Genomic DNA, 18,394 nt, shown 5'->3' with positions numbered 1-18,394 from the left:
CTTCTTGGCACCTGTCTTCAAAAACTGCTCTAAAGTCACAAGGATCTGAAAAAAAAAAATAGCAAATAGGAAACTTCTGATCAAAATAAGATCAGAACTGCTTTATCAAATTAATGAAAGAGGGCTGAGAAACAATGAGGACAGGAAAGTCTTTAACATGGGGGAAAACAAAGAGGCAGAAGGTTAGATTTTGGTTTTGTTTGGAGTCCCATTTGTAGCTGCAGTGCTACCAGAGGTTGGGTCTGGCAGTCGAGAACCCACTGGAGGCATCAAGCTCTGATCCCTTTCACTGGTAAACCAGGGTGGAGGTTGCCTGGGAGTGCACCCCAAGTGAAACCCAATTCAGAGGAAAGAGGCACCTCCCAGTGCTCCCAGTGCCCCAGGACTCCAGTAATGCCCAGGGTCTGTGCTGGTGCTCCAGGCCTGAGCTCCCATGAGCCGAACTCCAGCCCTCAGGAAGATGCTGAGGAACGACAGTGGAGAACAGAGCCAATGAGCACCAACCTCTGCAGGGCTGTCCACTCCCCACAGGTATCTCACAGAGCACAGGGAAATCTTCCTGGCAGCAAGGTCTGAGTCATAAAGAAAGTGAGGAGAAGGGAGAAGATGAGGCGACCAGGACTGGGCTGAAATGGGGAAGCGTCGTGTGGCAGCAACGGCACCTGATAAGAGATGTTAATGCCATGGATTGGTGAGCATCCTCAGAGTCCAAGAGCATTTTCTGGGGAATTTGCAACTCCTGCATCGAGAAGAGAGAGGAACTGTTGAGCAGTGGGATGTGTGTTGGGAAGAGGATGAGCCCTTGGTAGCTGGGTAAGGCACTGTGCTGGGCTGGCTGGTGCCACACGTCAGGAGTGGGTTCCCCTTGGGGTGTGCAGCCCTCTCCTCCCCTGTGCCCACCACTGACCTGCTCCTCTCCTTTTTCCCAAGGTGCTGAGGATGCCGAGCATATTTTCCTACCAGAGTGCCGAGGTGGATTGGTGTGAGGGCAACTTCGAGCGCTCGGCGGTGATTGCAGAATACTACAACACCGTGAGTGGCTGAGGGAGGCTGGGGCTGGCTCCAGGCAGCCAGGAGCTGCTTTTGGGATGCAGACAGGATGGGACATCCCTGTTTTCTTTCATCCTCCTCGCTCCTTTGAACTCCCTGGTGCTGGAGGGTGCTGGCATGGGGAGCGTTTTCTGAGCTTCAGGTAAATCACGGGACTTTTGTTGCTTGCAACAGTCGCTCCCCAAACCATGCTGGGGTCAGGGGCACTTCTGTTGTGTGTGGGGGGGGTTGATTCCCAGTGAGAAAACTCTGGCAGAGCTCCTTCACAGCCCAGATCTGTGAGATCCTGTTATACCAGTCCTGCAGCTCCGCTGCCAAGCGGGGTAAGTCCCACACAGGGCTCATATATTCCAGCTGAACCTACAGGAGTGGCAAAATGAGAGGCAGCACTTCCATGAACCGTGTCAGGCAGGTTGGGAACACGGAACTCAGTGCAGAGGGAAGCTGGAGCATGAGGCAGTTTCACCTCCTGTGATCCTTTATCACCCAGGCTGCATCCAGTGCCAGTGCCTTGGCTGGAGCATCCCTACCTGCCCACAGAGGGCTGGGAGATAAGCAGCCTCTCCGAGCATGTCCTGCTCCCTCAGAGCAATTAAAGGCTTCCAGGGGTGTGAGGCATGTGGATTTACAGCCTTCCGAGGAAGGCCTTGTTTACAACTTTTGTCAATTACTGTCTAACTAGAAGATCTTGTTCTCATGGAAATGGCTCTTCCTCTTTTTTTAAAGCATTTCCTGTCTTTAATAAATTACCTGTTATAACGATAATTCCCCAGCCCCAGTCCTGCAGGCTCCAATTGCCTGGCCAGGGTCTCAGAGGAGGGGGCTGTGTGTAGGCACTGCTCTTTGAGGCACTCAGCAAAGAAAGATCTGCCAGTCCAGACCAAATCCTGCTTCTTCCCTGTGGCACCCAGCTGGCTGCTTTGTGCTGTTTGCTCTTTCCTGCTGCTGCATGGGCTCAGAACAGGGCATAACGAGCAAGGAGACACAGAAATCACTCAATATTCACATCAGCATCTCAGATTTGAGGGCTTGGAGCAACCTGCCTGAGTGGAACATATCCCTGCACGTGGCAAGGGGTGGAAGGAGATGACCTCTAAGGTCCCTCCAACCCAAACCATTCTAAATGCAGCTGGAAGTGCCCAAAGCCTCTGGGTTTGAGAGAGTGGCTGCTAATACTGGAGAGGGGCTGATTTCCACCAAGAACATGAAGCCTGAAAGTGAAGGCTTTGGTTTTGGTGTGAATTCCTTCCTTCCAGAGGTAACTTTGCCTCACGTTTCAGTTTGATACATAAGGCAGCATTTTTTAAACACATCTTTGGAGCTGAGACATCATTGACACCAGAATTACAAAGTGACTCAGAATCCTTATCACACCAACAACTATCTCAGGAGCTCTTCAAAAGCACTTCAGTGTCTGACTCCTCTGCTGGACACCAGCTGGCGTGGCCAGATGCATGACTAATTCTTGTAGACCCTGTAATTCCCATAAAACATTAACTCTCAGCTGCCTGGGTCATTTTGTGGCACAGGTTTCTAAATTCTGTGGCTACTCCTGAAAAGCTCACCCAGATGCCCAGTCCTGGAGGGAGGCCCCTGCTAGCCACAGCCATCTCCCAGGCTTCCATTCCACACCACTGGGCTTGTTGGGATGAATTCTCACTGTGTGGGACTCAGGCACAGTGAGAGAAACCTCTCCAGTGCATGTCTCAATGCAGATAAAAAGAAGTGTGATACTGAAGGAAAAAGGGATATGGACAAGCAAACCCTGAAAGATTTTTTTCCCATCTTTGGACTTCCCCTTGTTCTCCTCTATATGACACTGGGCACCTCTCCTCAGAAAAGAAAATACTTTTTATGGTCCCTGCACTGATGTCTTTTTTGCCAGGCTCAGGAGACCAGCAGAGCGCCTGTGCAGGGAGGGAAGGAAACAATTCTGTTTTAGGATGTGATTCCTGAGCAGCAGGAATTTAACCTTGCCATGTAAGTTGCCTGCCTTAGGCTGGCTGGTGACCTCCTGTCCACACAAGGGGTGGCAGAGGAGCAAACCCTGCTAAAATCTGCCATTATCTGAGCATCTGACAACAGCCCCGAGGCCAGACCTTGTCACCAAAAGTGGGCAGGAACATCACTGATGTGGGCATCACCCCTTCCTCAGCAGCTCAGCCTGTTTGGCACTGCCTGGGTCCCTTTCTCAGCAGCTCAGCCTGTTTGGCACTGCCTGGGTCCCTTCCTCAGCCAGCACAGCCTGGCTGGCACTGCCTGGGTCCCTTCCTCAGCAGCTCAGCCTGTTTGGCACTGCCTGGGTCCCATCCTCAGCCACCTCAGCCTGGCTGGCACTGCCTGGGTCCCTTCCTCAGCCAGCACAGCCTGTTTGGCACTGCCTGGGTCCCTTTCTCAGCTGGCACTGCCTGGGTCCCTTTCTCAGCTGGCACTGCCTGGGTCCCTTCTTCAGCCAGCACAGCCTGTTTGGCACTGCCTGGGTCCCTTCCTCAGCAGCTCAGCCTGGCTGGCACTGCCTGAGTCCCATCCTTGGCTGGCACTGCTTGGGTCTCACCCCTGCAGCAGCACAGGGACCCCCATTCCTGCTCTGGGATCTCCCCCAGTGTCCTGGCTGCATCCTGTAGATCCAGCTGAGGCTCAGGGCACTATCCTAGGTGTGATCCTAACAGTCTGCATCTTCTCTTCTTCTCCCCATTTATTTATTCCCTACATTCAGGTTGCTGCCTCTCTGCAGCAAGCATTACTGCCCTGAATTAATTATACCAATATTTACCTCAGTGTCAATTTTCTGGAGTTTTTGGCTAGCTGGGAACCCAGCCAGCTTCTACCCAAGGCTCCTGAATCATTAAATCAGCAGGGTTTCCTCAGAGAGCATGCTCTTCAGTGTCTTCCTCCCAGCCCTGCACGGGGCTGTTCTGTGCCAGCAGCAGCAAATGTGCTGCTGGGGATTGCTCTGTGCCAGCCACACTCTCTCAGGCCTGCTTGGCTTGGATGCTTTTTATTGGAAATAAGCACCAGGGGTATGTGAAAAGAATGTAAACAGTACCTTTAAGTAGCTAATAATACATGGTGGCTCATGGCTGGATGCAGTTCAGCAACAAAGCTCTATTTATAGTGACTCAGTGACCCAGAAATTTATTGTCTTCTGGCTGCTCGGGGGGGAGTAGAATTGTGCTCCAGCAGGGTCATCAGTCAGGGACTTGTCTTTCTACCCTCGTTTCTTTGCTGAAATGACTGATCCAAGATGCTGGTAATGACACCCACATCCTCAGCAGTGTCTCTTTGCAGCAGCTCTGATGCTGCTCACACCCAGAGCTCCTGGATGCTCCATTGAGTGGTGAAATAAAGGGTGCAGATCTACCAGAGAAGGGCTCAGTGGCAGAGTGGGGTGTCCTGGCCCTCTCACATTCTCAGTAATCCCATGGCTCTCTTGTCTGCCAAGAAAGTTGTGCTCAGGATGCAGCAAGCCTCCCCAGACTGCTGCTTCCTGCCTCAAAGCACCTTCATTTTGATGTCAGCACCTGCAGCCTCTCCCCTGCAACACAGGCCCAGCTTTAGGAATTTGCTGCGTGGGTCTGGAGAGCCTCAGAGGAGTTCACTTCTGTCTCTGGCCCTGTGGGCTCCTCTGTCACTACAGCTGCTTCACTGTGAGTGGAAATGAACTCCCTGCCACGAGTCCTGCAGGAATCTCCTTCCACTGCAGAAAGTGCCGGGCTGGAGTGAGGAGCAGCCTCTGCTGCCACTGCCACCAGCACCTCCTGCCTTAATCCATAGCAGAGGCTGATCTTACCTGTCACAGGTGAAGGGTCTGTCCCTCTGTCTCAGGCTGGAGTTGCAGAAGTCGGGCTCTTCCCAATGATCCTATTAATGTACCAGGATTAGAGCCATGTTGCTGATCCCAGCCTCACTTCTCTCCTAGGAAAAGAAGCAAATAGTTGGGCTCAGCTGAGGCACCTGGAGCAGTAACTCACATTTATTGGGGAGTGGGACAGGCTGGGAGCTCAGGCAGGGGGGCTTGCATGTCCTATCACACCTTGGCTCCAAAACCACTCCATTATCTCCCCAACATCCTGGGCAGAGGGAGCTGGTGCCTCTTGGCCAGTGTGACCAGAGATGCTGAAATAGAAGCTGTGCTAGGGGTTCCCAGTCTGAGCAGAAACTCCAGAAAAACTTCTAATGGGTGTCCTGGGAGCAAAACCCTCCTAACTACATCTGAGATGGAGCTTGCCACATCCTAGAGGGAAGACAGAAAGTCAGCATGTACAAATCAGAGTGATGAAAACCTTGTGTCCCCCACGGGGGTGGGAGCTGTCCCCTTCTGCAAGGAATCCCGTTTATCTTCCTGACCCTATTGGCACGGTTCCCCTGGCTATCCCTCCCCTCTGCTATCTGATCTTGCACATCTCGTCCCGAATTAATGAAGTGATAACACAGTTATCATGTAATTAATGGGGCTGTTGCAACGCCCGGTGCTCAGGGATCCAGGGCTCTCCTCTCCCGCGTTTCCTCACTGAAGTTCGTGCTGGCACTTGCACTCTCCTGCCTTTTCCCCAAGCATTTTCCCTCTCCTTGCTATCCCTGCTTGCCTTCCAAAAGCCTCCTTAATCATTTCAAGAGAAAAGAAACGAACACATGGTTTGATTTCTCAGTCGTTTCTGAACAATTTGACCTCGAGGGTGCAAGTGGGAGCAGCACTTCTCTTTTCATGGCTGGAATGGGAATTGGCCTGGATTTGGCTCTAAGCACCTATGGAAAACAAATACATTCGTCTGAGAACTGCTGCTAATGGGAGCATCAACTTGTCTCATGGAAGCCTTAGTGAAAATCAAGATGAATCTCCGGTATTTAAGGGAATAGAGACCTCACATTAGGCATGAATTGTGTTTCCCTCTGGAATAGGAGAGGGTGTGTTCCAGAGAAACGACAACATCCCGGTGATTTGCAGCCCTGTTACCATAAACTGGGATCCCAGGGGATCCAAGCACCGATTTTGCAGTTTACCTGGTGCTGCTGACGGGGGGGAGACTCCAGCTGTGGATGCCAAATTCCAGGGGTGGGGTCTGGGTCAGCATGAAGCTGGAAGATGAAAGGAAAGGATTGTCAGGCTGAGATAAAAGTCACCCTGGTGCTTTGCCAAATGGCACTTCAGCAGATGGCTCCAGAGCCCCAAAGAGCTGTCTGGCAGGTAACTGCAGCACCACAATCCCACTTTCATAAGCAAGAACCATTTTCACTGGAGAGGCCGTGCTTCCTAGTGATACCCCTTCCCTGAGCTTGCAAAGTCATGTGAAAAAGGCAAGCTGGGAACCCATAGAGGGTAATAAAATTAGTTCAGATTTCCCTCCCCTGTGCTGCAGGGTGGAGTAGGCCTGGCCCAGCAGACAGGTCCAAGCTTTGGGCACTCACTGCTCCTCTCCAGCTCCCACATTTTGCCCATCAGCCTCTCCTCTCTCCAAAGCACTGGCATCTTCAGCCAGTCCAGAAAGAGGCTGAGACCCAGCACCATCCTCTCCTCCCCAGCACCATCCCCTCCTCCCCAGCACCATCCCCTGTTCCCCAGCACCATCCTCTCCTCCCCAGCACCATCCCCTCCTCCCCAGCACCATCCCCTGTTCTCCAGCACCATCCCCTCCTCCCCAGCACCATCCCCTGTTCCCCAGCACCATCCTCTCCTCCCCAGCCCCATCCCCTCCTCTCCAGCACCATCCCCTCCTCCCCGGTCTAATCAAAGTCCATCAAAGGAGGAATTTTGCAGAGTTGGAAATCAGAGCAGAACAATTCCTCTGTGTTCATTTGCCAGGTGTGTTTAAAGGAGGTTTATGAGCTCATGTAATAACCAGTGTCCAGAACACCTCCCCTCCCCAGGCCAGGTGGCTTCACACCTGACACCACAGGATGTCACCTCAGTCCTGCCTGTTCCCACCTCCCGATGTCCTGCTCATCCTGCTCTCTGCACCACACCCACTCCCAGGTCAGGATGTTTTGCTGACCGTGCCTTGCTGTGCTGGCCGAGCTCCTCACACCCTTCCAAGCCCTCACAGGGGAATCACTGCTGGCTGGGAGGGTCAGGAGACATCCAGGCAGCTCCTGGAGGGTTTGGGTTGACATGAGAAGGAGATGGCTGCAAACAGAGGAGTTGCTTGGAGACACAAGGCAGCTGAAGATAAACCAACAACGCCCAAACAGGACACAGCAGCTCACCCTGGGCTTGCTGGCCCTGAGGGAGGGCAGAGGTGTCTGCATCCTCTGCTGGATGCCACAGCAAGAGCTGCCCTTCCAGTTCCAGCCTGGCTTCTGGAGAAACACCTCTGCCCTCTCCCTGTGCCAAGAACAACCCCTGCTTGCTGCTGGAGATCAGGATCCTCCTCACACACAGAGATACTGAGGCAGGTGGTGGGATGGGGCTTGCCCAGGAGCTGAGTGTGCCTCTTGTTTTTCAGATCAGCAATGTGAGCTTCTTTGTGCTGTCTCCTGCGCTGCTGTACCTGAACCGGCAGTACTGCCAGAAGAAGGCTGTGCCCCTCTACTTTGTCTCAGGGCTGCTCCTCCTCATAGGTGGGTACCAGCATTGTGGGAAGACCAGACAGGTTGCCAGACTACCCAGCATGAGACCTTTGGAGGGTCAAAAGCACAAGGGAAACTTGGGTGGGCAACCAAGCAGCCAGGTCTGTTTGAAGCCTGCAGCCCATGGTTCCTGCCAGCTGTGGATATGCAGCTTCCAGCCCTGTAATCCCCATGGTGTGACTGGAGCAACACAGTCCAGAACCCTTGAACACCAAAATACACACCCTGCTCTTCAGGAATTGTGGATCTTCAGGAATGGTGGATCTTGAGGAACAGCCCTCAAGGACCTCCCAGGGTTTGTGGGAGGATGGGGCTTTGTCATCTCAAGGTGCCCTTGCTCCTTGCAGGTGTCTTCTCCATGTACTTCCACATGACCCTGAGCTACGTGGGACAGCTCTTGGATGAGCTCTCCATCCTCTGGTCACTGGCTGTGGCTTATTCCTTCTGGTACCCACAGGTTTACTTCCCCAAGTGCATCAAGACCAGGTATGAGCCAGAGGGACACGGTGCAGGCTCTGAGAGGAGGGATGGGACACGGACACTGAGGGGTAGTGACCCACAGATCCCCCAGTTCCCCTGCAAGGGGTCAGCTCTGAGGTCACTGAAGGATTTTAGGATCAGGCCCTCCTTCTTACAGTGCTGACAGAGGAAAAATCAAAACCCTCCTCTCAGCTGGAGCTGTTTGTATTTGTGTCACTGCAGAGGAAACTTTGCATGGAGAATATCAAAATTAATTAGAAAACGTAACGTTCCTGAACATTAACATTCAATTACTCACACTGTCAATCTGTTCCAGCATCCTCTGTCCTCCACAGAGAACTTTCCCTCAGGGCTGAGGGGGTTTCCCATAGGACAAGATTTACACCCCTCATTTTAAAGAGGGCTGGTTGGGCTGGAGGAGCCCAGCAGAAATGTTGGGGCCACTGGGAGGGCATGGACCAGCAGAAACGGGAACCCATCAGGGCTTTACTCAGAGGATGTCCCCTCCTGGCTGGAGCTCTCTGAGCCAGCCCAGTTCCTTGCAAAGACCTGCTCCAAGTCTGCTCTGCCCGTTCAGAACAGGAGGTCACCAGGAGTTCACCGAGGAGACACAGCTGGGGGACAGCAAGGGACTTGGGAAGGGATTTGCATGTGAAAGGCCCCTCTGAGCCCTATTGTTGCTCAGGGAGCCCAAACCGGTGTTTGCACAGTCCTGCCTGGCAGCCTTTCCCTGTGCAGAGCTCCCTGCCTGTGCCTCATTCCTGGCACCACCAGGAAAGTGCAGGAGCTGCCTCCTGGGCTGTGCCCCGGCTCTGTCACAGACCCACTGGGGGCTGCTGCCTCACCCTTCCTGCCAGGACCCCCCAGACACAGAGGTCAGCCACATGCAAACAGATTGGAGATGATGAAGAAGCTTTGCCCCTCTCAGGACCTTTCCCATCTTTACCCTCCCCTCCTGTGAGCCCTGGGGGCACTGACACTCTCTCCCAATTCCCCTCAGGAGACATTTCTACTGGCTGACTGGTATCACCACCGTGATCAGCACCTTGATGTCTTTCGTCAAGCCCACCCTCAATGCCTACGCGCTCAACTGCATCGCCTTCCACCTGCTGTACCTGACCTGGAGGGAGCTCAAGAAGTAAGGAGGGGGCTCAGGGGTTACCTGCAGCTCCAGCTGTGCTCCTGTTGGGCACTGACTCTGTCCTCAACAATTAACTGAGCCCAAGTCTTCACCAGCCACGTGTACTTGGGAGAGACCAGGCAGAGGCCCAGGCAGAACTGTGGGTAGTGGGGGGTACAAGACTGGCCCAGGTGGCCACGCAGAATAGGGACAGTTGGTGGAGTCATCATCCCTGGAAGTTTTCAAAAACCCTGTGGATGTGGCATTTGAGAGCAGGGGTTTGTGCTGAACATGGTGGTGGTGCTGGGTTAACAGTTGGACATGATCTTAGAGGTCTTTTCCAACCTTTACAGTTCTATGAGTCCGTGATTCTCCCCCTTGGCTGCCATCTCTGCAGCTCCTGCCCTTTTGTGGGGCATTTGGGAACTAGTGTGGGGCTGGGAGAATGCACCAGGGTCTAGAGAGAAAGACAGGAGTGCTTTGGCATCTCCCAGCATCATCCTCACACCCAGAACATCAGAAATCCTCTCCCCAGAGCCACAATTCTCCAGTTCTTCTGGAATTCTGAGGAATACTCTCCAGGAGGAGCTTGCTGGGGTTTGCACTGCTGCATGTGCAGGCAGGAACCAGCCCTCTTTAAAACTGCCTTTCCTCCCAACATGATTACTCTGTTCCCTGTCCCTCGCTGTGTCTTCCAGGTGCAATGACAAGCGGGTTCACCGGATGGCCGCGGTCATGGTGATGTGGTGGGTACTGGCCATCACCAGCTGGATCAGTGACCGCTGGCTCTGCTGGCTCTGGCAGGCCATCAACTTCCCCTACTTCCACAGCTTCTGGTAAGGGCTCCAGGAACCCCAGCCCAAACATTTCCTGGGTTGAAAAGTCCACAGCAGAGAAATAGCTGAAATGAGACACTCAGCTGCATTATTTCCCCACGCTCTCCCCTTTTCCTGTCACTATTGCTGCTTCTCCTCCTCAGCCCAAGGATGCAGCCCTAACCACTACTTAATGTCCCTCTCCTTCTCCACACCAGCCAAGCATTGTTTTGCAAGTGAAATTGTTCCAGAAGTCCCACCAGGTGGGCTCTCAAAGGGCTGTGGCTGCTCCCAGGGTGCTGTGTGAAGTACAATGTCCGAGGGGTTCTTTTAGCAGCCAAACTGGAAGGCAGGGCTTTGTTTGGACCTGACATTTCAGTGCCTGCCCAGGTGGGGCTGAAAGTGCTGCACACTCAGATCCATCCCCGCAAAGCACTGGGATGGTTGGGACAGACAATGCAGCCAGGAAATGGGGAATGGTTGGAATGGGTCCCCTATGTCACCCCAGCCCTGCTGCACCAGGAATTGTCCCCAGCCCAGTTCACAGAGCTCTGCCAGGATTCCCCTGTAGGCACAAACCCCGCAGGACAATCACTCCCTGCAGCCCTCATGGGACCTTTTGGGGGGTGCAGCCTCAGGCTGACCATGCCATGACCCTCTGTCCAACACGTTTTTGGTTTCCTTGGCAGGCACGTGCTGATAGCCATGTCCCTGCTGTACTGCTGCCCGCTGGTCATGTACTTCGACATCACCTACGAGATGCCCTCGTTCAGGCCAAAGCTGGAATACTGGCCCAGTGACTCGTGGCCCATTGTGGTGCCCTACATCGCTCTGGAGGAGCCCCACAAGCAGTGCTAGAGCTGGGTGCCCTCAGGCCTCCCTGGGGCACGGGGTGTGTGATGCTCACACGGGGAACATCTCGGCTGTGCTCCTCCTGCTCCTCAGGCAGGGGCAGTGTGGTAGTGGAAGGGGCAGGGAGCAGCTGAGGCCTCGTGATGCTGGACATGAAGCAAGGTGGGAGCCCACAGGTGCCTCGGAAGGCTCTGCCAAGACCGATGTTCAGGGAGCTGGAGATTTCCTCCAGCAGATCCCCACGATGGGGGGAGGGACACGCTGCTGCTTCTGTGTCCTCTGTGTTAGTCAAGCACCAGCACCCCTTGCTGACAAGGGCACAGCAGAGAACACTGAAGCCAAACTGGTGACAGCTGGGTTTGTTGGGGCTGTTCTAATTATTGTTATTATTAACTCTATTTATTGATGTATGTGGTCTTACTCAGGAGAGCTGTGCATTAAAGCTGTGGACGCTGACTTATACTGAAGCCTTTTTTTTTTCCTCTGACTGCACCACATCCTCTTATCTGCCAGTCACTGCCATAGACAGGGTGGCCAAAGCTCTCTCTGACCCAGGGAGAGCTGTTCATAAAGAGAAGTCCTGGGTGAGAGCACAAAAGAGGCTCTGCTGTCCCAGGTCCTGGGGTGACCTGCCCCAGGCTCTTCCCCTTCCTCAAAAACCCCAGTGGCCCATATTCCTCCCCAAAGGCCACAAAGGTAACTTGGAGACTCCTCTGCTTTCTGGAGGGGCTGTCTGGGGGCAGGATGAGGCAAGGAGCCAGGATGGTCAAAGCTGCCTGAAGGAGGGGATTGTCCCACGCTGCTCTGTACTGGGACAGCCGCACCTCCAGTGCTGGGGGCACTTTGGGCACCACAAGGTCAGAGGGATCCAAAGCTGTTGGAGAGTGTCCCAAGGAGGGACACGGAGCTGGGGAAGGTCTGAGGAGTGGCTGAGGGCACTTGGCTCGTTCAGCTGGAGCACAGGAGATGAGGGGAGGCTCCTCGGGGGCTGCAGCTCCTCCCGAGGGGAGGCAGAGGGGCAGGGGCTGAGCTCTGCTCTGGGACAGCTCCTGGAGCCCAGCAAGGGCTGGAGCTGTGCCAGGCCTTGGCATGGAGCTCAGGGAAAGGTTCTTCCCCCCGAGGGTGCTGGCACTGCCCAGGCTCCCCAGGGAATGGTCCCGGCCCCGAGGCTGCCAGAGCTGCAGGAGCGTTTGGACAGCGCTCTCAGGGCTGCTCAGGGTGGGGCTGTTGGGGGGTCTGGGCAGGGACAGGGGCTGGATTTGATCCCTGTGATCCCTTCCAGCTCAGGATATTCTGGGATCCTTTGAATCTATGACATTAGATAAAAATGTTATTACCTTTGCAGGAACACTGCTGTGCTTTCCAGGTTGTCCCTGCTTTTGCTCTCACAGCCATGGGACACTCTCCTGTTCCCTAAACCTCGCTGCTCACAGTGACAAGCTGAGCCTTGTGGTGGGTCTGGGCACTGGCCCAGCCTGCAGGGGCTGTCACTGGGGAGCACCAAGGCTGGCAGATGACTGAGGCTGGTTCCCTGCAACGCAGCCACACCAAGGTAATGTCACTCCAGGGACCCTTTTTGAGCCCCTGCAAGTAAAGCAACATCAGAATCTCTCTGGATTTTATCTCTCAGAATGACAGGCAGTGCCTTCTAATGGCTGCGGCTGCCTTGTGGCTCCCTCTGCAATGGTCCCCAGGGCCACTAGATGGCAAATTTGGCTCATGAACCCCGAACAATATTTCTTCCTGGGAGAAGAATGCCTTGCCATGGACTGGACTGCCAGGCCTGGTCCCTCTGTCCTCTCCATCCCCCAGCACAGGGGTCAGACAGCTCTCCTCCACCCCTCAGACACCTGCACAAGGTGCGGGGCAGTGGGAACTCGCATCCCCAGCCTGTGCATGCCCCTCTCTGCCTGTCCTGGTGCCCATCCTGTTTATTTGCCTCTTTGTCTCCCCTGCGTGCCACCACTCCCACCTCTCCCCTCATCACCCCGTCTCCCTTTCGCTGACCCTCCCTGCCGCTCTCCCCCCTCCTCAGCCTTTCCCCGGCCCATCACATTCTTCCCCAGCCTATTAATAACTTCTGGGCAATTGCACCGGGTCCCCGCTGGGCCCGGCCCCGCCGCCGCCGCTGCCCCGCGCAGCCACTGAACGCGCCGGCAGCAAGTTCAAAAGTGCAGCGGGGCTTTCAGAGCCCCGAGCCCCGTCAGGGGGTGGAGGAGGCCGCTTCCAAAGAAAAGGCGGCGTTGCCAGGGAGCCCCTGGCACAGGAAAAGGGGGTCACCTTCACCTCCGGCAGGACCCGCCGAGATGGACAGGCGCCAGCAGCCCCGCGGGCTGGGGATGCTGAGAGCGGCCGGGGGATGAAGGGCCGGGCCGGGCCGAGCGGGGCTAATTGGCCACCTCCGGCCACCGAGCCCCGGTGGGATGCTCGGCCCGGTGGCCAAATCCCCCCGTGCATATGGAAATAAGGGAGGTGTCCCCGGCGCTGCTGCCGGGAGAACAATGTTGCTGCAGTTGAGTGACTGTAACAGGCCCCGATGACAGCCGGGGCCGCGTTAAAAATGCCTATTCAAGCAGATCAAGACATTGAGAGGCCTCGTGGGGATCTGAAACCCTCGGGGATTTCTGGATGAGGCCAGAAGCTGAATCCCCAGCCCTGGGAACCTGCGGGAAATAAATTAAAAAAAAAAAAAAAAAAAAAAAAAAGTGAGAGAGAAAAGAAAAGAAACCCACAAAGCAGCTTTAAAAGGGCGGCAGTGCCCGAGGCTGGGCCTCCTGCTCCGAGCAGGGCTGCAGCCTGAGAAAGCAAAGCAGCCCCAAAACCAGCCTGTGACGGTGGTCTGGGCATCCCCAGGGCTGCACAGGTTATCTGAGGCTGGGTTTGCACCTCCAAAATGCCCCCGAGCTGCTGAGGATGCTCTGTCCTTCCTGCCAGGGAGCCACAGCTGCAGTCTGTGGAGCAGAGCTGACAAACACCCATAAAAGCTGTCAGGGGGACGAAGGGATGGCCAGAACAGAGAGTGGGGACCTCCTCAGGGGGTGAGAGGCTGCAGGACCCCTTCTCGACACCCTGGGGAGTTGTGAGGGCTCCCTGTGGCCCGGGACCCTCTGCCGTGTGGGTGTGACAAGTGTGACACCAGCTGAGTACAGGACAGGAGCACCTGCAAAGTCCTGTGCTCAGGGGGCCAAGCTGGGACTGGCCAAAGAGAAACCTCTCCTTAATTTTGCCTCATTATGTCCCTGCTTTGGTTCTCCACGTGGCTGCATAAACCACAAAAAAGAGAGGCAAGAGAAGGAGTGGGAATGAGGAAGAGGATGGAAGCTGCTCCTGTCAGCTGATACCAGATTAGAGGTTGGGAAACAACAGCCTCTATTTGGTACAATTGCAAAACAAATGAAAGAAAAACCTTGATAAGGCACCAGTCCTGCAGCATCAAGGATTAACATTTACCTGTTCTGCTGCACCAGTTGCCTCCCGCTGTTTCAGATTCCCAGGATTTGGCTGGCAGACTGGAAACTTTTCAAGGCAGGGTGATTTATCTGTAAAAGATATTGCACATTCAAGGAGACCTGCATAAATAATGCAAAAGTAATTAATAATAACTCAGTCCCTGCTCTTAACAGTGCCAGGAAAAGAAATTGCTTCACTGGAGTGTCGCTTATGCCTTTTGGAAAAGATCTTTATTTGTAAGGGGTCTCAGAGTGAAAGGACAGGGTAGTCCTGAAACAGGGTCACAAAGTCCTGGGATTTTAGTGCCAGCCTGGCAATCTTCAGGACTGATTTAAAGAACCTTCTGCTGGAGTTAGGTGAAACCAACAATGGCTCAGCTTTGATTTTATATTTAGTTTTCATCTCCCATATCTGCAGTCAAAAGTTTGAAACCATGAACACAAAGGGCTGAGAAACCCAGGAAGGAAAGAGATAAGCTCCAAGAATTATTACTTTTAAAAGTATTGTCCTTTCAACTCTCAGTGTAACTTTTGAGATTTGACACAGGATTTCCAACTCAGGGTCTGGCAGTCCTGTCCCACCCATTTCACAGCTCTAGGAAAGATACTAATTTTTTTTTTTTTCCTCACTGTTTTCCCTACATCCCTGCTGTCCACTTTTCTTAGAAGACAAAATTAACCATAAATGCCAGGATTTCACAAATATTGCTGGCTGTTCTGGACAGGAGGAAGCTATCAGGTGCTGACTAGCTGGCAGGGAATATTGTCACTATATTCCAGGGAATGCTTTGTCATTGTTTTTGCAGGGTGTCAAGGTCCCTGCCTGTGTCCTTCTGTCTGAGCTGCACCCACAGCCGGGTTTGACCAGGGATTGCAGAGATGTGGGGAAAGAGAAGCACAGCCATTACCTGGGAAAATAAACCAGCTGACCAAAAAATGAGGTTTTAATCAAAAGATCAAATAATCTCTTCAGCTGTTTCTATAAACCCCTGTGGTTTGGTTCCACTTGGGAAGACATTCTCACTGCTGTTGGCAGAACAAAAACAAGCAGCTCCCTTCTGTCTGGCAAAGTGGTTTGAATAACTTCAACTCTCCACTAATGGCTGCTATCAAAATACCTAAAATGGCAGGATTAATTTTTCTGTGCCTTCCCATTACAGCTCGAAACGTGGTTTCAATTAGGGTTGGTCTCCAGGCTTTTATTTTTGTTCATTTTCTATGAACATTCAGTTGCTTCTGTCCCTATTCCTGCAGAGGTTCTTCACATATGTGTTCAAACATAAAACTGGACTCTACTGAAATGTCTCACTTTGCTTCTTTGGCACCAATATTTAACAAAAGTTGAAGATTTACCTGAAATGCTGAAATATTCAACATTAAGTTGTGCATGGGGTTATAAATTTCACAGTCTGCTGTAGATGCTGCATTTATTTAAACAGGCCTTCAACAAGAGACCAGCTGTCTCAGTTCCCTGAAATCTTTAAGCATATGTTTAATTTTAAGAATATTAATAATTCCATTGATATCAATGACACACTTAGTATATTTTGCTGAGCTGGAGCAAGGAATAGTACCATGTAATGCCAATAAAGTGCAAATTTCAATATCTCACTAAGTGTTTTCTGGGACCAATTTAAAAATTAATCAATGAAGAGCTGTCGTGTGAAAATGCAGGAATTAATATATGTGAGATTCTGTTGTTTGCTATCCTAATATTGCCAAGTATTAACATCCACCAGAGCATTGACAAGTGAAATCAACCCCAAATCTGTGAAACAGAGCAAAAATGGCAACAAGTTGCATGTGTTGTTCATCATGAATCATCCTATCAGGCTTCACAATTTGCCTATGTAACATGAAATAACATTTACCATCCTTACAGGCAGACAAAGATATAGATTAATTCCAATTAAGATTTGGAATCAGATGATCTGTAAGGTGCCTTCCAAGCCAAACTCTCTCAGGGATGCACAGGGTGGGATTGTTGGGGTGTGTGTGTGGAGGTTGGACTCATGATCTTTGTGGGTCTCTTTCAATTTGGGACATTCTGTAATTCTATGACTCTTAGTGTTTAAAATATCATAGAGCAAAGGGTCAAAAATAACATTATTTTCCTCTTTCTGTCTCTTACTCTCCACAAAACATTTTTACGAGGATCAAATAAAAATTTCCAGGCACAAACACTTCAGCTATTTGGATTTGCCCCCATAATTTTTACTGCTCACAAGTTCAATACCCCTGACATTGCCTGTGACCTGCAGAGACCTGGGCCATGCCCCTCTTCCCCTGGGATGGTGTCACCAAATAAATAACTCTATATCCATATGCAAATGATTGCTGTTTTCAAGCTGTTCCCCAGCGACCTCACACCCTGCTCAGACGGTGCAGGAATTTGTTTCCCACATATGTCAGATGTTTTGTGACACATTTCACACGGATTTAAAATAGATCTCCTGGCCTATAAAAATGCCCAGGCACCCAAACCAAGCAGGCTGCACCTGCAATGTTTGCAGAGTGCACTTCCAAAACTGTGTGAAATGAGTCCAAATGGATTGTACCCTTCATCCAGCTCAAATATTGATGGTTTATAACTTTATAAATGCAGTGGATCCACACATGGGAGGGTGTTACCTGGCTTATTTGATGGCTGAGTAACAAAGGGAAAGAATTTGTTACAGCTTTGCCTCCACAGTGACAGCTCTGAATCCCGTGTTGGTCAAAACAGTGTTTGGCACATGTGTTTGTCACTTTATATTCCAGCCTGACTCCCTTGAAACTGCCCTGGCTGTGCTTTTATGCAACAAAATCCAGCTCCAGGGTGTTTGAGATGTGCCACGCTGCTAAAAAATGGCTTTGCTGCAATCAGGGGCACTCCTGTCTCACAGGTAATGATGGCACTGATAAAGCTGAAGTTTCAGTGGGCTGAATTTCAGCATGGCAGGGCCAGCCAAATGCCCTGAGTCACAGCACGTTGGCAAAGCCCCCAGTGCAGCGTGGGGCACTATCTGAGCTGGTATCATACCTGAGCCAGGTAGAGCAGGGGTCATTTGCATGCATTTGCATATGTGGCAACCCCTCCTGCAGTTGCTGTGCAGACAGGTGAAAGCTCTTTTTACAGGAATCCAGAAAAAGTTTAGTCTAATCTATTACGGGGGCAGCTGATCCAGAATCCACAAAAAAAAAGAAAAAAAATCAGAAATTCTTAATAATTTTATACTATCCTAGAATCAATCCCAATGGTTCAGATCATTGAGTCCAGCCACTAACCCAGCAGCACCAGCACTTAAACCATGTCCCCAGGGGCTTTTTGAACACTTCCAGCAATGGTGATTCCACCACTGCCCTGGGCAGCCAATTCCAATGCTTTCTGTGAGGAAATTTTCACAATATCCAACTTAAATCTCCACTGGACCAACTTGAGGCTGGCTCTTGTCCTGTCCCTGGTTCCCTGGGAACAGAGCCCAACCCCTGCATGGCTGCACTCTCCTGGTAGGGAGTTGTGGAGAACCAAGAGGTCCCTCCTGAACCTCCTTTTCTCCAGGCTGAGGCTTGGAATGCCACAGGCTCTGTGAAACAACACCAGGAGCTCTGGTTTTATCTCACAATATGCTCTGAGTGGAGAGAGCATCACACACCACCGGGCTGGGGATCCACTGCCCTTGGAAAACACCAGTGGCTCTCAAAGCCACCAGGCTGAGTTACTGGGGTTGGAAATAGCAGAAACACCAGTCCCAAGAGGAAAAGGCTTCACACAAGATGAGAAGAGCTCAGGATGCTCAGAAGGAGGGCAAGCATGAGTATGCAGCCACTGGCCTGCCACCTTAGAGCCCTAGGAAACTCCCAGCACTGGGAGGGCCTTGGGAGAGGTCCTGTCTCAGTGTATTTGTAGAATCATGGAATGGTTTGGGTTGGAAGGGACCTTAAAGCCAATCCAGTGCCACCCTGCCATGGCAGGGACACCTTCCACTGTCCCAGGTTGCTCCAAGCCCCACCCAACCTGGATTTGGACACTTCCAGGGATCCAGGGGCAGCCACAGCTGCTCCAGGCAATGTGGGCTAGCAAT

The 18,394-nt window shown here is 52.3% G+C and overlaps 1 protein-coding gene across 1 annotated transcript; it reads left to right on the top strand.

Moving 5' to 3' along the window:
• Nucleotides 1-379: 379 nt before the first annotated feature.
• Nucleotides 380-11,337, top strand: ACER1 (alkaline ceramidase 1). Its single transcript, XM_030256989.4, has 7 exons — nucleotides 380-813; nucleotides 931-1,032; nucleotides 7,491-7,605; nucleotides 7,962-8,100; nucleotides 9,095-9,232; nucleotides 9,913-10,050; nucleotides 10,719-11,337. The coding sequence occupies exons 2-7, from the start codon at nucleotides 940-942 to the stop codon at nucleotides 10,885-10,887; spliced, it is 792 nt and encodes a 263-aa protein (XP_030112849.4). The 5' UTR covers nucleotides 380-813; nucleotides 931-939; the 3' UTR covers nucleotides 10,888-11,337.
• The last annotated feature ends 7,057 nt before the right edge of the window (nucleotides 11,338-18,394 follow it).

This window comes from Taeniopygia guttata, chromosome 28 (genome assembly GCF_048771995.1).
Source record: "Taeniopygia guttata chromosome 28, bTaeGut7.mat, whole genome shotgun sequence".
Classification (NCBI taxonomy): Eukaryota; Metazoa; Chordata; class Aves; order Passeriformes; family Estrildidae; genus Taeniopygia; species Taeniopygia guttata.
The sequence above is the reverse complement of the archived record's forward strand: the minus strand, read 5'-3'. Positions and strand labels throughout refer to the sequence as shown.